The following is a 17,784-nucleotide window of genomic DNA, read 5'->3' on the forward strand; positions in this document are numbered from 1 at the left end:
ATGATCTCTCTTCGCCATATTCACCTTGCCGACACAATGCACTTGCTGACATTAATTGAATATATCTTTGTGAGTAGTAGAATTCTTTTGTGTATGCCCGCAACATCTGTGATTTGCAAACTTTAGATATGATACTTTTTTAAATCGCTATTTAAAGAAGAAATGGACTATAAATTTGCTGTGCTAAAGGTAATGCTAGTATTTTTTTTCAAGTTGGGAGCTGTGGGTTCTGGGCGCTGGGCGCTAAAGTGTTAATGAATTTGGGTGCTTTTGGCGCTAGCGGGCGCTGGGCTTTAAAGTATCGTTGGTATATGCAAATAGGGTAAGACACCCAGTAGTCAGACACTTTAATCACTTTGAAAACTTTTTGACATTTAAACTACTCTAATTACTGTATTATACCACCTAGAAACTTAATTTTTGTATCAAAAAATTTCTGAACAAGTAGGTTACTAATTCAAATAGTTTCACTTATACAGGTCCTTTTTTTTTGAATTTACTAACAAGTGACATTTCTGCCTAAACTTGGACATACAAATGGCTCATTGTAAATTGGTTATTAAAATAGTATAAAAGATTCTGTCTGAGAATAGGCAGGTGGCCGACTACTGTGTGTCTTACCCTATATACCCTGAATGGGTATATATAGATGTGGGGTAAAATTCATTTCTGACAAAAATGATTATTATACTCATAAAAAGCATAAAAAAAGGGGGTAAAGTTCTACAGAATCATATTATTGAGTTAGGACTAAAGTGAATACACCATGCCATGCCTAATCAATGCCTTTTTTTTATGCTGATTACAAATATAATAAACATTTCAATTGGAAATGAATTTCAGCCCCCCCCCCCTCTATATATGCCAATTCAGGGTCGGGTTAGGTTAGGTATAGCCTATATAGAGGGGGGGGGGGCTGAAATTCATTCCAATGAAATGCTTTTTATATTTTTAATCAGTAAAAAAAAAGGCATCAAATGGTGTATTCACTTTAGTCCTAACTCAATAATATGATTTCATAGAACTTTACCAAAAAGACATCAAGTGGTATATTCACTGTAGTTGAAAGTCAATAATATGATTTGGTAAAAATTTACCATCCTTTTTTCTTATAAGCTCTTTCTGAATTTAGTGCAAATTTAGTGCAAATTTGATTTTAACCTAACATTTCTAGCCTTACCCAAGTAAAGTATATGGCAAATATTAACTGTCAATTCAACTTATGGGTTAACCAGTTGTGTAAATATTTTGCTGTTCATATTTTTGACTTACAAATACACTTTGAATGCTCTTTCTGAATATATTAATTGCTTTTCTTGAAAATTTTATTTTAAGCCCATTTAGGAACCTTGAAAATAATAATATTCTATAATTTTTTTTATATAAAAATGGGTTATAAAATTTGTTTCAAACTTACTGTTTCATTGTAAATCCATTGACTGTGTATTGTAACATGGATTTGTCAAGATTAAGCTGAATAAAAGAATTCAAACAAATCTGCTATGTTTTTTTCGTTTTTATATATTCTTAAAGAACATAAAAAAGGCATCAAGTGGTATGCTTGCTTTATTTGTAACTCAATAATATGATCATGGAAATATTTATCCCAGTTTTAACAAAAGCAATGCTAACAGAGGCATATCTATATTCAGAGAAATATCTTTGAGGGTCTGTAAAGAGCTTAAAATTAAATTTAGATTAACAACAATTATTGTATTCTGAAAGAGCATAACAAATTTACCAAAATCACTCCTCAGAAGGAAACACTACAAAATTCTAAAAACAACATATCATTTGATTTTTATATCTTTCCTGAAAACAATTTACTTTGGTTTATCCCTGTCCACCTTTTGGTCAAATATATAGCCCCATATCTGTTGAAAATTTATAATTTGGGTAGAATTTTAGTTTAGGGGATTTTTACTTTCTTGGAAAGGAGATCAGTTAGGTTAGTAAAACTCTCAGGAATTTATCCAGATTTTTAGTAATTTCATGTGAAGATTTCTTGAAGCACCATTTGGTAAATGTCTATATTGACAGATAATTTAGATAGATAAGAAACAAACTTAGCCTACCTCTAGAATTAGAATTTCATCCTGAACCCAAATATGACATTTGTTCATAGCAAATTCAATTATGACTTAACTTGTCCTTTCTAACATTAACCAAATATATAACTGATATAAAATGGACAGTCTATGTTTGGTCTCCAGAGTGATGACACATTTTTGTATTTATTGAATTTTAAAACTTGCTAATTTTAAAATTGTATTAATTCAGTGCCTGAAATTTTAATAAATAAATTCAGTGACCTTAAGTGATTACAGAAGTTTCACACTACTCTGTTATGGATTAAACTATAAAGTGGCCTTATTGTTATGGACTAATTATGGATAGCTTTGCTTGGATATAATAATATGGCAACACCAACAGGTACCACATTTCTGCATCTTCAACAATTTTTAGTTTGAATTCTAGAAAATAATTTATTATCCAAATTCCATCCAATTTTTTGCTACTTCAGTTACAGCCTGTGCAGAAAAAAGCAGGAACACACACAAGAGCTGGATATTGATCCTTAAACTGCTGGGGAAAGGTAATTTGGGTATTGGCACTTCCCACTGGCTTTGATAACTGTTTTATAGCAGATATCTGTAGTTGAATATACCCTTTTCTGTTCTTTTGATGCCATCTGTCATGTATCCTTTACTGTAATGGCTCTACATCTAAACTGTATTTTGATTTGGCTTTGTTGTCAAAAATGACACTTTACTTTTTTGAGCTAGCTGTGCTGCATTCCCTGCACAAGTATCTCAAGCAGCAAAAAGCCAAACAAAAGATACAGCAATTTCAGAATTATTAGAAATTCTAGCTGATTGTGACAGGAAAAACATTCAGATTCTGACCTTTGTAATCTCCCACCCTTTCACTGTCCCACAGATTCCTGAAACAAATTTTGGCACTTGTTTATTAAACATACTTTTTTTGTATACTGCTAAAGAAGTCAAGTTTGGTTAATGCTAATGAAATAAAATAAAATAGGATGAATAAATAATAGTTTAGTAACAAATTTGGGCTTTTAATTTGCACCTTTGGTTTGTTGGGGGGGGAGGGTTCAAATCATACCATATATTAAATACGTAACCTAACCTCGGTACCTTCCGCCCCCCCCCGAAACCCCAAAAAACAACAGTTTAAATATTATAAACACATTGAAAAATACTCTATACATTCCAATTCTTAATAGCAGTCTATTGAAATAACCAGTCTGGCAAGTATCTGTCCTGGTGTTTGTATTATCTCCAGTTTGACATTCTATATACAGTATATAAAAGAGTACATTTAATATGCAAGTACCCAAATTTCCCTATTTCACTAGGAGAAATTTGGGATCTCAAAAGGTCAATGTCAGTGATAAAACAGTACACTACAGGTTTGCCAAACAAAAACTGTCAAATTTACTTTCAAGAATAGGCAGTCATTATGCTTGGTAAAGCTTTGACCACCTTATTGAAAGCTGTAGAAGTAATCTCAGATGTGTTATATGTTCCAGACCTCACAGCTGTAGCAAGGACTTGCCAGATAATGCAGAACCCAAAACTAAAGAAATTTTGAGAAACATAAGTTATATTTTGAGAAAAATAAGAGTTACTCATGAATAGTTCTATAAAAGCTCTAAGCCTGAATATTAATGGGTGCTAAATGTGTATATGCCTACTAGTTATAATAATGCTATCTTGCTGATAACATTTTCTAAAGCATTTGATTCCCTTTAGCAACATCTGGAATCTCTTGAGCATAGTGGTAGAAAATGGGTTATGGCTGGTGATTTCAACTGCACTCCAGAAAAAGACAATATCCACTCTGACGTTTCCATAAATAGCCTACCCTCTTCCTTTCAAATTTGGTCAAAGTCTTTGGATCTTACATATACCTATTCTAGTGGACATACATCCAACATTGATCATGTTCTGCTGTGTAGATCCATTCCTTGTCTTCCTTTCACTGTAGGCACAGATGATTCAATTAGCAATCATCTTGGATTATCTTTTCATCTATGGCCATCCCAGAACACTAATATTCCAAATACAAGAAGGTGGGTGGAGAAGAAGAATTGGAATAAATATGATGCTGATTTCTATATGGCCACTGTCTCTTCAATTCTTTCTTGCATGAAAGTGACATTCCACTTACTATGCTCCAGTGTTCCTGAAGCATCTGCCATGATTGATCTTAACACATTACTATCAAATTATTCATGCCATGAAAGTGGCAAAATAAACAGCAGTCCCTACTTGGAGTGTAAAGATTGGCTCAGAAAAACTGAGATGGTCCAAGTCTGTTGAGCTTCAGACAGCAAAGCAATGTGCAAAAATGTGGCTGAGCATTTGGAATTCATGTGGGAAACCTGTATATGGGAATGTTTTTGAGTTGAAACATAGCACTAAACTGAAATATAAAGCTGAGCTGAAAAAGTACCATATTATCAGACAACATTTCACCAGAAATAAGACATCATGGCAAAATGTAATCCAAACTGATGAAAGTTCAACTAGCTCTTCTCTGACTATGGATGATGGGAATTTTTGTTATACACCAGTTTATGGGATTGAAAATCTTGCCATAAGCAAATATTATTAAGAGGGGGCTACTAGCTGCCTTGGACATTATGCAGGATAGGATTGTGTTGTTACCATATCCCTGAAACAGGTTACAACCACTGTAAGAAAAGCTCTGTGTAAAGGTAAGAACAAGATAGATGCTAACAGCCTTTCAATTATGCACTTTAAATGCTTACCTGATAGCTTTATTCTCATCTGCAACTTCTTTTCCAGATGTGCATCACTTCCTAAAAGGAATTATAACATCAATTGTAAAGAAAGGGGAAAACACCAATGATTGAAAATCTTACAGACCTATCAGTGTATTGTGCATTTTGAGTAAAATATTTGAATATGCTTCCCAAACTTTCCCAAGCTAGACGCCAAACTCTTTGGAGATAACCAGCTTGGATTCCAAAATGTTTCAGTTGCCTGTAGGCAACAAACACCTAATGGGAGAAATGTGCTAATGGATTTGAAGAGTAAAAAGTCACCTCTATGTGTGCATTGTTGATTTATCAATAGTGTTTGATAGTATTAATCACATGCAATCTCTTGATGCTTGATGCAACAAACACCTAATGGGAGAATCTTGCTGATGGATTTGGAGAGTAAAAAGTCACCTCTATGTGTGCATTGTTGATTTATCAATAGTGTTTGATAGTATTAATCACAATCTCTTGATGCTTGATGCAACAAACACCTAATGGGAGAATCTTGCTGATGGATTCGGAGAGTAAAAAGTCACCTCTATGTGTGCACTGTTGATTAATCAATAGCATTTGATAGTATTAATCACAATCTCTTGATGCTCTATTGCACAGCAGTGTAAATGTGAGTATTGTCAAAACTATAAAATTTTGGTATGCAAATTCAACAGTAACTGCCAAATGGAGAGACATGGTTTCAGAACCAATTAAAGTCAAAAGAAGCATGAGGCAAGGCAGTCTTCCTAGTCATGTTCAAACATGCGATTTGTCAGATTCTGAATTGTATCTCTTCATCTCTTCTGCTTCATGGTACCAACTTATTTTATATAGCTTTTGCTGACAATGTTCTTCCTCTTTAGCAGATCAAAGACAGACTTGCAAGATAACTTAAACAGACTGCAAAACCAATTACAGTCAATTGGACTTTTTATTAACATGGAAAAGTGAAAGTTTCTACCTTTCAACACAGCTAAGAGGAATAGTGTTTCCCTTGTAAATCTTTCAGTCCCTGCTGTCTCAGATTTGAAATACCTTGGATTAATGATTTCGGAATTGCTCCTCAAAACCAGGAAATCCATTGTGAAGAACACAACCACCACCATTAAACATGCTTATGGGATTGTTGTTCCAATTTGGGGGCAGTATTCCAGGAAATCACTTAGTTCTATTTATTGCTCAGTGTGCCAACCTCATGTAATTTACCTTGATGGTGCAGCTTATCTACTTGCCAGAAGTAACACAGATAAAATTAATAAGTACTATTTTAGATATGCAAAGTTTCTGCTGTTTATTCCTTAGCTATGATATGATAATATGATAAGATATTTATTTCAAAAAATGACTATCACAAGCCCCAAAGGGCCAAATTTGCATTTCGGGGTCATATAATAAAAAAAGACATAAATAGCACAACAACTAAAAAACTGGCTAAACAATGCCAAAAACAACAATATCAGAAAGGCAAAGCTATTCATTAGTCTAAAAAACAAAAAGTGTCAAAAGTAAGAAAGTTAAAAAGGCACAAATTAAAACAAAACCAAAAAAGAAATGGAGATAAAAATAGTGTTAAAAAGGTTTAAAAGAGAGTATATAAAAAGGGGAGGGATCGGAAGAGCCAAACGGACACCAGCATGGGTATCACTAGTAAAAAAAAACTAGTGGTTTATTTGATCAGTAATGAAGGGGACAAAGGTTTTTTCATATCTGGAGGTTAAACAACGGATGGGGGACAAAATAGGGACGGGTTCAGAAACAGTACATGGCAGGCGGTGTCTGGATGGGGAGTGTCTTTTGGGGAAAATGTTTTCCATGCAAGGGTTTGTTATTGCATTTTTTGCAAAACGGAGGCACATCATTCCTCTCCTGTGCTCAAGAGTTTCCAGCTTGGCCTTTTTTTGGAAGGAGTGAATATGGTACCAAAGTTTCTTTAAAAATTATTCTTAGGGCTCTTTTTTAAATAGATTTAATTTTATCTGATTCATCACAGGAGATGCCAGGATGCCAAACTGGACAAGCATATTCAAGATGCGGGCGGACAAAGGAAGTATAAATCCTTAAAGAATTTGATGGGGGGTTGTTAAATTTATTCAAGAGCTTAAGGAGAGACATGGACGCATTAGCTCTACAGACAATATCTTTCACGTGGGTATCCCACTTTAAATTAGAGGAAATTGTAACCCCAAGTAATTTAAAGGAAGACACAGAAAAATCTGGGGGGATAGGGTCAAGGAAGGCGGGAATAGATTTCAAGAAATTTATCATAATTATATTTGATTTAGTGGAATTTACTTTCATATTTAGGTTCTTAGCTTCATCCAAAATGTGGGATAGAATTTCAAGGGGGTCACTTTTAATATTCCTGTGATATACTTCGAGGATCATCAAGTTAGCTGCACCAAACTTCCCATCTTGAAAAATTTGCAATTATGAATCCAATCAAAGAATGATCAAGAATCCATGAGAAGTCTGTGAAAAAAGTGATACTGAATAGATGACATTTTTCTCTAATAGCAACTTAAGTGTTTCTTTTTATTGATGTATTTGTTTTTTCCCTTTTATTTTGCCTTGCTCCACTATATTCTATTGTAGATAGTGGGTAAATAATTCATTATTATTGTTATATTTCCTATGCATATACTGATTCTTGATTTTGTCAGTTGAATTTATGGGTAAACCAGTATAACAGGATTGATACTAGCACAGGCTGTATCTAAAATAAGAGAAAAAAAGTGTCATCTTTGAGGGTCTGTAAAGGGCTTAAAATTGGATTTACAACAGAAACAAATATCATACTTGGATTCAGGATGAAATTTTGATTCTAGAAGGTAAGTTTATTTCTTAGCTATCTGAATTGTCTGTTAATATACATATTTACCCACCAATTCTCTGCCCAACTATTTCTCTAAGTAGAGAATGCACTTTTTCTCTCCTGAAGGCACTGACCTTTGCAATCTATATGTTATAAAAGTGAAACCTTGCAAAAAAGAATTAAGTTAGCTACAGGGTAAGATAATCAGTGGTCAGACATCCAATCACCACCTCAACAGGTAAATCACCATAAATTTTTTATATCACCTGGAATTTGGATTGTTTCAACATTGAATTGGTCAATTTGGACATTAAATTTTACATACGAGGAATTTGCCAGAATTCTTATATGGAATTCTTTTATTTGTCTTACTATCTTCTTGGCAACTGAATTTTTATATGTGAACATGTTCTGGGGGAAATTTTCTGCTGGGCTGGAAATGTCTGGGATTTTCTCCAGGAGCAACTTTGGTTTTGGTTTAGATTAGGGGCTATTTAGATATTACTTCATAATATACATAATAACTATACCTTATCTTAATTCATGTGAGAGCTTTAAGGTCCTCCAGACCTGTAGTACTCAAGAGTTGATGACTCTCAGTCAAACCTCCACTGCTTCTTCTCCCATTCCTTGTCAAGTTGGTCTTTGAAAGATTGGATGGAGGGAGTGCTGACAGTAGTCCTTCAACTCATTCCAATGGTTTACTACTCTTCTTGAAAAACATATTTGATGGATTCTTGATCTGGAGCTTAATTTTAGTAGTGTCCTCTTGTAAGATGATGGCTGTTACTGCGGCTGCCCATGAAGGAAGTGGAGTTTGGTGTCATCAGCAAACAAATGCATATTGATACCCATATGATAATTCATATAGCTTACAGATTTTAACTGCAGCTCTGCTACTTTAGCCCTAATTTCCAATTTATGGGTACATGGGTTAAAAGAAGGAAGATGCATTGGAAGAATGCATAGAAAATGTGTAATTTGTATACGCTATTGGGGGAGGGGGCTAGGGGTAGAGTATAGTGGAGCTGCAGTCAAAATGTGTTAGCTACAATTATTCAACATGCTATGAAGTAAGAATTGTTTTCTTTACATGTTTCTTCTCAATAGCCCCTAATCTAGACCTTTACCAAAACTTTCCATTGGAGAGGGGGGGGGGGGGGTTCCAGGAAAAATTTTCCATGGAGAGAGGGATTTCTGGCATAATTTGAAAAATGATCAGAAATTAGACAAAAACAAGTCTTTCAAATAAAAGTAAGGAACAGTTTCAGGCAGAATTGTCTGCAGGAAATTTTCCAAGGGGAGTTTTCAGCAAGAATGTAACGCTTTTTTAGAGTACTAAAAACTTTAGCATAAAGAGCAAGGTATTGATGAGGGCTCAGCCCCCCTAACAAAGAATAATTTCTGTTTGATTTAAGCAAAAATGTTGGTTTTTACTTTCAGTTGAAATATGCTTGTTTTTTTTTTTTAATTTAATATCTTTATAGGAAGAATTATATCTTTGTTTATTTTTGTGAACAATGGGCTAAAACAATTCACAATCAATAGAACAATTGATCTTATTACTAATTGTCTTTAATCTTTAAAGTTTTGACCTGTAATTTAGCTCTTTATATTATGTTTATTTTTTTATTTTTTTTGGACTCCTGATTTTATCAGTGTTTGTGCCATTCTGACAAAAAATGTCTGCTAAGAAGTTAGTTTTTGCAAGAATTTGTTAACTGAATTAGCTAAAGATTTTCTCTAACAAATAAAATTGTTGGTATAGATTGAATTATTTTCCATTAGGTAGTAGATCATTGCTAGTACAAAGTGTTATGTTGCCAAGCCTGAAGCAATTTTTGGCTTGATTTCAGCTTGGAGTCCAGTATTAACTTACAGAATCCAGTCCCTTCAGTAATTTTCCTCTTTTAGCACTTTCAAAATACATAAGCATTTATGTGCTCTATCAGTCATACTCAATAGTTATAGTCATAATCAGTCAATAATTAGTCCTAGTCAAGTCTCTAGAGGTCAATAGTCTATTAGTCATAGTCAATCAGTCAATAGTTAGTCATAGTCAAGTCTCTAGAGGTCAATAGTCTATCAGTCATCAGTCATAGTCAATCAGTCAATAGTTAGTCATAGTCAAGTCTCTAGAGGTATAAAGGTGATCTTCCAAGAAATGGCCAAGTCCATTATAGGTGTTATTTAGCGATTTGGCTTTTACTGCCAAATCAGCTAGAAAATTCAAATCATTTACAGCAAAAATACTCCCAAAACTAAGTTCTTTAAATCTAAATCCACTCAGCTAGAGGTTTAGGTCATTTAGCATATCAAGAGGAAATTAGTGATTTCAGATTGCTATTCTATTATGTCAGCCTGTAAAATGATTCTGATTGGCCAGCTATGAACAAAAACACCAATTAGGAACAAACTTTATATCCTTACAGACCTTATGTAAACCATTGTCATGACTCAATTAAGCCAGTGGTCCCCAGACAGGAATTTTCTAGTTTTGTCTCTTTATCCTTTGTAAAAACCATAATTAAGAAGAAAATTAGAAACATACTGTCTTTTGATGCTAAAAGCAAAGTGCCTGATTTGAATGCATCTTGTAACTAGTGGGACTAGTAAATCGAATCAAGAGCACTACAGGTCTGGATGACCTTAAACCTCTCAAAAGGATTAAGATGACTAACGTTTAGGTAAGAAAAGACAACATTTTCAGTTTGATGCATAGACCTGTTGAAATGAGTCATATGTGAGAAAGGGCTATTATACATATATATACACAAGGGCTACACATATGTACAAAAGGGCTATTATACACATATGTACACAAGGGCTACACATATGTACAAAAGGGCTATTATACACATATGTACACAAGGTGCCATAACTGGACCAGTCTAAAAAACTAGCGTTCTTCAGAACTTGTTACAAATAGCTGTTGATACCTTACTGCCCTTCCCTACCTGTACACTATTGTATACAGATAATTAAATAACATCTTTGTCAGTAATCCTTTTGCTTTTGCCTTCACCTCTTCAATTTACTGAAAATGTCTTCCCTTCAATACACTCTACACTTTTGGAAACAGAAATTAGCTGTGTGATGCATAATATAGAGAGCACAGTAGTGATCAAATGCATTGATGTATTTTTCCACCGGTATTACCTTCACAGAGTGCATTGCAGGCTGGGGTGTTGTCTTGGCACAAAATCTATGTTTTCCTCCATACATTGGGCCTCTTTTTACTTAGTTTTAATCTTTCCCAGGGCCTCAGTGTAGAACTTGTGGATTAATATTTCATCCCAGTATACTGATTCAACCTTTATGATATCCAGAATAATGAATAAGTAAAAAAAAAAATCATTGGCTAAGAATAGCTTATATGGGCCTTTTTGGCCCTGGACAATGTAATGACCTATAATGCATGAATTGTTATTTATTTGCAGAATTTTATTGAAAATCTCTCTTTCTCTCTCTCTCTCTCTCTCTCTCTCTCTCTCTCTCTCTCTCTCTCTCTCTCTCTGTATATATATATATATATATATATATATATATATATATATATATATATATATATATATATATATTGTGTGTATTCTAAGAGGAATTACAATAATTTGTGCAGTCCATGTAACAAAAAATGTGTAGATCAGAAGTAAAGAAAAGGTAGCCTGCATTGTTAAATTACAAATACAAAATTTTGCTTTGATAGAAACAATCTTATCCTCCCTCCCTTATTCATTTGTGCAAGCATCTGTTAGCTCATAAATTTTATTATTTTATTATTTTATTATATTTTATTATTTTATTATTCTAATTTTGTAGGTGGACTAATTGCCTTACTAGATGAGCCAGTTAATGATCTGAAAGAAGTAGCACTGCACAGAATTAACCAAATAATTGATGAATTTTGGCCAGAAGTTGCTGAATCTGTTGTTAAAATGTAAGTTGATCAACAAATAATATTCACATAAAGTGAAACCCTCTAAAGTATAGTACATTTTACCTCCTTTATCCAATTTTCAACTAATTTTCTGTTACTCTACGTTACATATATGTTAAGAGTAGAAATATGTATTGTTCCCAAAAGAAAAAAATTCTAAATACCATTTAGACTTCTAAGCTGTCTCTGGTTCCTATATCTTGGTGTGTTTGCAACTGAAACCCATTTAACAGAACCCTTATTCAACTGAACTCTTGTTCATTTAAATCCTGTTTACTCAACCCTATTTAACTAAACCTTTGTTCAATTGAATCCCCATTTAATTAAACCTTTGTTCAATTGAATCCCCATTTAACTCAACCTCCATTTAAATCTAGCCCTGTTTGACTCAACTCAACCCAAAGCCTAAGACTAAGTTTGAACTAGCACTGATTGGAAGCTCAATTTTGCTTCTTGGTTTGTTTGCTGATCAGGTATTGTAATTAGCTTTTTTTAAATGTGTAAATAGGGAAGAGGGAGAAATGTTGAATTGGGGCCTTGGCTCCAAAACTAAAAACAGATTTTTCTCTGGTCAGGCTTAAATTTTAGTAGGATATAATCTCTAGTCAGGGAATATACAATAGTGAGAACTAATTTGAAGAAAAATTACAGGGTAGAAACCCCTGTAATTTTTCTCACTCCTTTTGCCAAACTTTCAAAACCTGATTGTTCAAGGATTTCTGAACCCAATTTGCCTGGGTTCGAGGTTATTTCTGACAGTTGTCCTCCATCAATTTTTGAATTGACTCCCTTCACCTATGCCAATCAGGCAGCTGCCAAAAGAAGAAGCTGCCAAAAAAACCTTGCTTGATGCTATGGTCATTGGGTCATCTGATGACATGGCCAAGCCAACACAGTTTTCTCTGTTTGATACGGTCTATTTGGTGTGATAGTAGTGGTGGTGCACATCATCTTTTGAAATTCCAGTGAGCAGATCACAAAAAAAAAATATAGAAAAGAAACCAAAGTTTTACAGGCTTAAAAATTCCTACTTAAAAATTCCTAAAAAAAGGTTTCTTATTCCCAAAAAAGGTTAAAGCTCCTAAAAAAAAGTTTAAAAGAAGATAGCAATATAGTGGTTGTTATACTTAGATTAATAAATCATTACTAAGTCAGCTTTGTATTTGATTGATTTTTTTTTTTTTTTTGCTTTGTAGTTTTTTTTTAAACTTTTTTATCTTCCTGTTGTAAATTAGACTGGGAAGGGAAGTATTCAAGAGGGGGGTTTTAAACACCAGTTCATGGGTTTTTGATCATGGAGATTTCAATGGTAGGCTTTTATGGCTTCAAGTCTTTACACTCCAGAAATAACACTAAAATCACATTTTGGTGCCATAAGGCATTTTATGATGGTTATTGGTGTTCTCATGACGAGATTATAAAATTATGTAAATGTAAGTATTAGCTTTCAAATGACCTTGACTCTAGTGCCCTGTTACTACTGGGGTAATAAAAATAAAGAAAAAAACATTTCCAGCTCTAAAAATTCCAATAAATTCGTTTTTGCAGTTAAAATTTTACTATTAACTTGAATGTAAATAAAGAGCTTTCATTCCTAAATCAGCGTTAACAGCAAATTTCCCTTACAAGACTGGGTTAAAAAAACAAGCATGTTTATAAGCTCTTGGTCTATTAGCATGTCATGGGCCTTGGTTTTCTTTGTACTGGGTCGCACTATTGATGCACGAGGGTTTGGTTTAACAGGGGTTGAGTTGCTGGAGGGTTAAGTTAAATGGGTTCGGTTGCACAAGGTCTTGTTATCAGTTGCACGGGGGTTGAGTGGAATGGAGGCTCAGTTGCATGATTGTTCAGTTAAACGAGGGCTTTGTTTCATGGAAACCCTATATCTTTGATCTTGTCAGAACATTCAAAAGAGGAAAAATTGCATTCTATGTCACTATTTTTCTAGGGTAATTCCTGCTGTTCTCTGTACAGGTTTATATATCTTTAAGGTTTGCTCTTATACTCTTATCTTTCACTCCTTAAATGCTTTGGAGTATATGAAATTAGGGAGGAAATATAGTAATAATTTAAACACAATATGAAAACCCTTTAAAAAAACTATGGAATCCCTCTCCAGGGAAGCCGAAGCGTTTTTTTGCTCTGTTAAGTTTCACAAAAGACAATCAGGTCACTTCAGCTGACATCCCTTATTCAAATTTCCCAAAGTACCATAGCCTTTTAGTATCCACCCCCACACTCCTATATAAGCCACTGTTTATTTTGTTTTTTTTTTGTGCCATAGGAAGGCAGATAGGAAAATAAGGAAGAAAGTAAGCCTATTGTTTTTTCTACACTTTGACTGTAAATATAATAGCCTGTTTTCTGGTTGGGTTAAAAAATATAACATTTTCTAGTGAAATTCTCCATGAGGACAATACATTTGCCCAGCGAGAACTGGCTGCCCTTATTGCCAGCAAAATCTATTACCATCTAGGCCATTTTGAAGATGCACTTACTTATGCCCTTGGTGCTGGAAAGTACTTTGATGTCAATAGTTCTTCAGAGTATGTCCAAACTATTGTTGGTATGTCAATTTGCTTACTTTTTTTACTCTTTTTTTGCTTGTCATATTTGTAGGCTTGTGATTTCTATAATATTTTCTGTGTATTTTCTCTTTTGATCGATTTGTATAATGACAGACAAGCTGTTCAAAAGCCAAACTAATTATTTCTAGTTCCATTTTCTAGATGTCATTGTCAAAGTATTTCATTCAGATCTTGATTGCAGGGAAAACAAATGGGGAGGATTGCCCAGCTTCTAAATTTTGAAAAGCCATTCTTTTCTGTATTTTCCTTAAACAAAAAAAAAAAAAAAACGAAAATGGCTGGTCCCTTTTAATTTTTTTTTTTTTTTTGCATATTTTTAAAATATTAGTGTTGTTCTTCAATGTGTCCAAAACCAAGCAGTTCGTGTAGTAATTGATAGCGATTATGATCCCCTGCAGTCAATCCCGGATCGATTTGACGGTGCTTCAATGTTGGTGTTCTACAAATACATGACTTGTAGGTATCAAGACTTGTTCCAGATAGAATAAAGGCTTTGCGATCAACTCGCCAAAGTACAGCTCGACAGGACTACATTGTGCAGGGCACACCCCGCCAAGAATGCTTGAAGATAAGTTTTGCTTAATGATCTGTCGCCATATGGAATGGCCTCCCAGTAGGGGGTTATCCCAGAGAATCCTTCTCTTGGGACGTTCAAAAGAAGGTATAATAACCACTTAAAAGTGATTAGTGTGTTAATTATCAGGACTAGTGGCATATCATCGCTTGTGAAAGAGCCGTGAAGCTTGTATAAAAGCAAATCGGGGCCCAAAACCATGCCTGTTGCATGTGTGCCTCCTATTTTTCCCTCAGCTTGGCATCATTGAGGCCTAGATTACACTGCTGATAGTCTTAACTATTATTTCTTTATCTGTTTGAAATGAGATAGTTTTAGAGTGGTTTAAGGATTACCTCAGGGGATTAATTCTACTCTGACAGAAGATTAGCATTTTCTAATTTGTTGGTCTTTGTCAGATTAAAAGATCAGTTTTTAGTATTAATGGTAGCATCTTTGAACCGTGGAGTCTGCCAAAAATAGATTAATTATTTAATAGTGATTATTTAATTCATATTTAATTCTGAATATTTAATTTTGACTCGGGGTGGATAAATCACGACTTGGAGGGGATAAAAGTAAAGCTCTGGAAAGAGTGGGTAGAGCAGAAGTGTAAGCAGATATCTGCTGCTGTGAATTGGAGGTAGTAGTAGAAACATTAGGCTCCTGTAGCTGTGTTTTGCAGCGGCAGTTTGGCACTGCGGTCTATTGTCAGTAATTATAAGATAAAATATGTAAAATATTTTCTTTAATTAATTTTTAGTTAATCGATTGATTAATTAGTTTCAAAACTCACTGGTTTGGTGCCAAAACCGACTGAAAACCTGTGCCAAAATCTGTTTCTCTCTCTTTGATTCTATCTGTCTCCCATTATGGCTTCAGGAATTTTATAGTGTTTGTTATTCTCTCTTGCTTTCTTTCTGTGTGCTTAGAGCCAGGTTAATTCATATAGTACTTACTCTTCTGTCTCTCTTTCTTCCATCCTCCCTCTCGTTAACTGTCTCTTCATCTCTGTCTGTGTCTCTCTTATTTAGTACTTCCTTTTTAATCAAAGTTTTATCAACAGTAAAATTTATGCCTCTAACATACTGATTATTCTCCCTCTTTCTCTCTTTATTATCATCAGCCCTCCTTTATGACCAAATACATTTTTTGTAGTATTTATTATTGTCTTTCTCTTGCTCTGCGTCTCTCTCTTTTGCTCTCTCTTTATCTGACTCTTTCTCTCTCTAAAGCCAAATGGAAAGATGCCAGAAATTGTATAGCCAATTGCACAATTTAGAATAAGAATACTATACACATAAAGACCAGCCTGTTAGGTATTGCTAGGATCAGGCAATATTTGATCCAGCTGACCTTCAGCTACGGATTTGATCAGGCAATATTTGATCCCAAGTATATACTCAAATTCAATACTTACCCTGGTGGTAGACACAAATTGAAATCAGCCTGATGATGACTCTACAATCATGGTCAAGATAAGACTGGTGATGCATAATCATACATAGACTGACACTTCTGATAGTTTATAGCAATATCCAGTACGGTTTGCCTGCTGTATAATCTCAGTCTACTGGCGACTGTAATCTGCTTAACAGTGCCCAAAGAAGAGTCCAAAGTGCCAGTGATAGTGTCCAAAGTGCCAAAATTCCTAAGAACTCTGCATTATGAAAATCGCTCGAAAAGGCTCAAGCAGCTCAATCCCAGAGATGCTGAGATGGCTTTGTTTTTAGAATCCATAACTCTTTAAACTTCTATGTCTCTTATTCCCCTTTAATGCTACTATGATTTGAGGTTTCTCCAAGAAGCTTCAACAGAAAACCGTCCATAAGAATTTGTCACAAATCCTCCTCGACTTTTTAAATGTCATGAAACAGTCTATATGACAGTAAAGCATGCACGGAAAATGCATAGCCTATTCGTCTTAAAATGACAGTGATTCCTGCAAGAATTCTATAGCTTTCTAATTTAACCTCAGAGAAGAGAAATTTTTAGGCATAACCAAAAATGAACGAAATTGCTTTCAATGACTTTTAGTGCAAGTGAAAACACTCGTTTCTATGAATTAGAATATTTTTTTTTTTTTTTTTTTTTTTTTTTTTTTTTTATCAAAAATAGACTATATTGAAAAAATACAAAATCATTTTCTAATGCATATTTTAAATTCTTCTTCTTTTCTTTCTTTTATCCAGCGGTATTTGGTCCTCCTATCTGCGTTTCTTTTACTTTTTCGATTTCTTAATAATAAGAATACTGTTGATCAATTTGTCTTATAACTTCTGCAGATAATTTTCAAGATCAAAATGATCAATCTTGAATTAATCCGGCATTTTATGATTAGACAGTTTGGTAAGGCTAAAAATGATGAATATTTTAGACCAACGCACAGGGTTTTGTCTCCAGCACCAAAACGAAAAGGGAAACCAAAATAGGAAAATAAGATGTTTATAACGAAATATGCTAAAATTCAATTGCACGGGTATTTTGGTTACGCAGATAAACTAGTAGTAACACTATATTTGTAGGTTAAGTTTAAACTATTTTAAACTAGTCATATTAGGTAGAAGTCAGACGTGCCGAAACATATTTTGACTGGCCATGACCTGCCATCTATACTTTTTACAGAGTTCATTAAATACAACCGATAAGAGGTCAAATAAGGGGGTTTGTCTGAAATCCCAGTGGCATGGTATTTTGGTTACACAGATAAACAAGTACTATATCTGCAGGACGGGTTCAAACTAGTTTATTGATGGATATTCCCAATTAAAAATCCATATTCGAATTTATTTTGTTTGTATGTCTGGCTGATGTTGCATTCACGTTAAGATGACACTTTTTTCATTTGAAGTCATGGTCTACTGTCAAATTTACAATCCCTCAATTTTGCTTGACAGTTTTTTATTTTGGTGTTTTTTTTTTGTTTTTTTTTTTGTTGTTGTTGTGCAACATTAAACAGAATTTCAAGGAAAACACATTCCATTCAATTTTTTGTTCACTCGGATTTTCCATAGTTGATTTATTTTTTAATATTCCTTCGGGCTGTTTCTCACAATTCTGCCCCGTAGATTCATATCAAAGGTTTCT

General features: G+C 34.1%; 2 protein-coding genes across 2 annotated transcripts in view; both read left to right on the forward strand.

The window, feature by feature from the left end:
- The window catches only part of LOC148941649 (26S proteasome non-ATPase regulatory subunit 1-like), a 775,304-nt gene that overhangs the window by 399,880 nt on the left and 357,640 nt on the right, over nucleotides 1-17,784 (forward strand). The gene's annotated exons all lie outside the window — the stretch shown is intronic.
- LOC148941653 (26S proteasome non-ATPase regulatory subunit 1-like) overlaps nucleotides 1-17,784 on the forward strand; it is a 39,905-nt gene that overhangs the window by 4,182 nt on the left and 17,939 nt on the right. The window contains exons 2-3 of the mRNA XM_089103972.1: nucleotides 11,439-11,556; nucleotides 13,953-14,122. Coding sequence (XP_088960098.1) covers nucleotides 11,439-11,556; nucleotides 13,953-14,122 — 288 coding nt within the window. The remainder of the gene's footprint in view (nucleotides 1-11,438; nucleotides 11,557-13,952; nucleotides 14,123-17,784) is intronic.

This window comes from Artemia sp. Qi Xiang Cuo, chromosome 18 (assembly GCF_049724085.1).
Source record: "Artemia sp. Qi Xiang Cuo chromosome 18, ASM4972408v1, whole genome shotgun sequence".
Classification (NCBI taxonomy): domain Eukaryota; kingdom Metazoa; phylum Arthropoda; class Branchiopoda; order Anostraca; family Artemiidae; genus Artemia; species Artemia sp. Qi Xiang Cuo.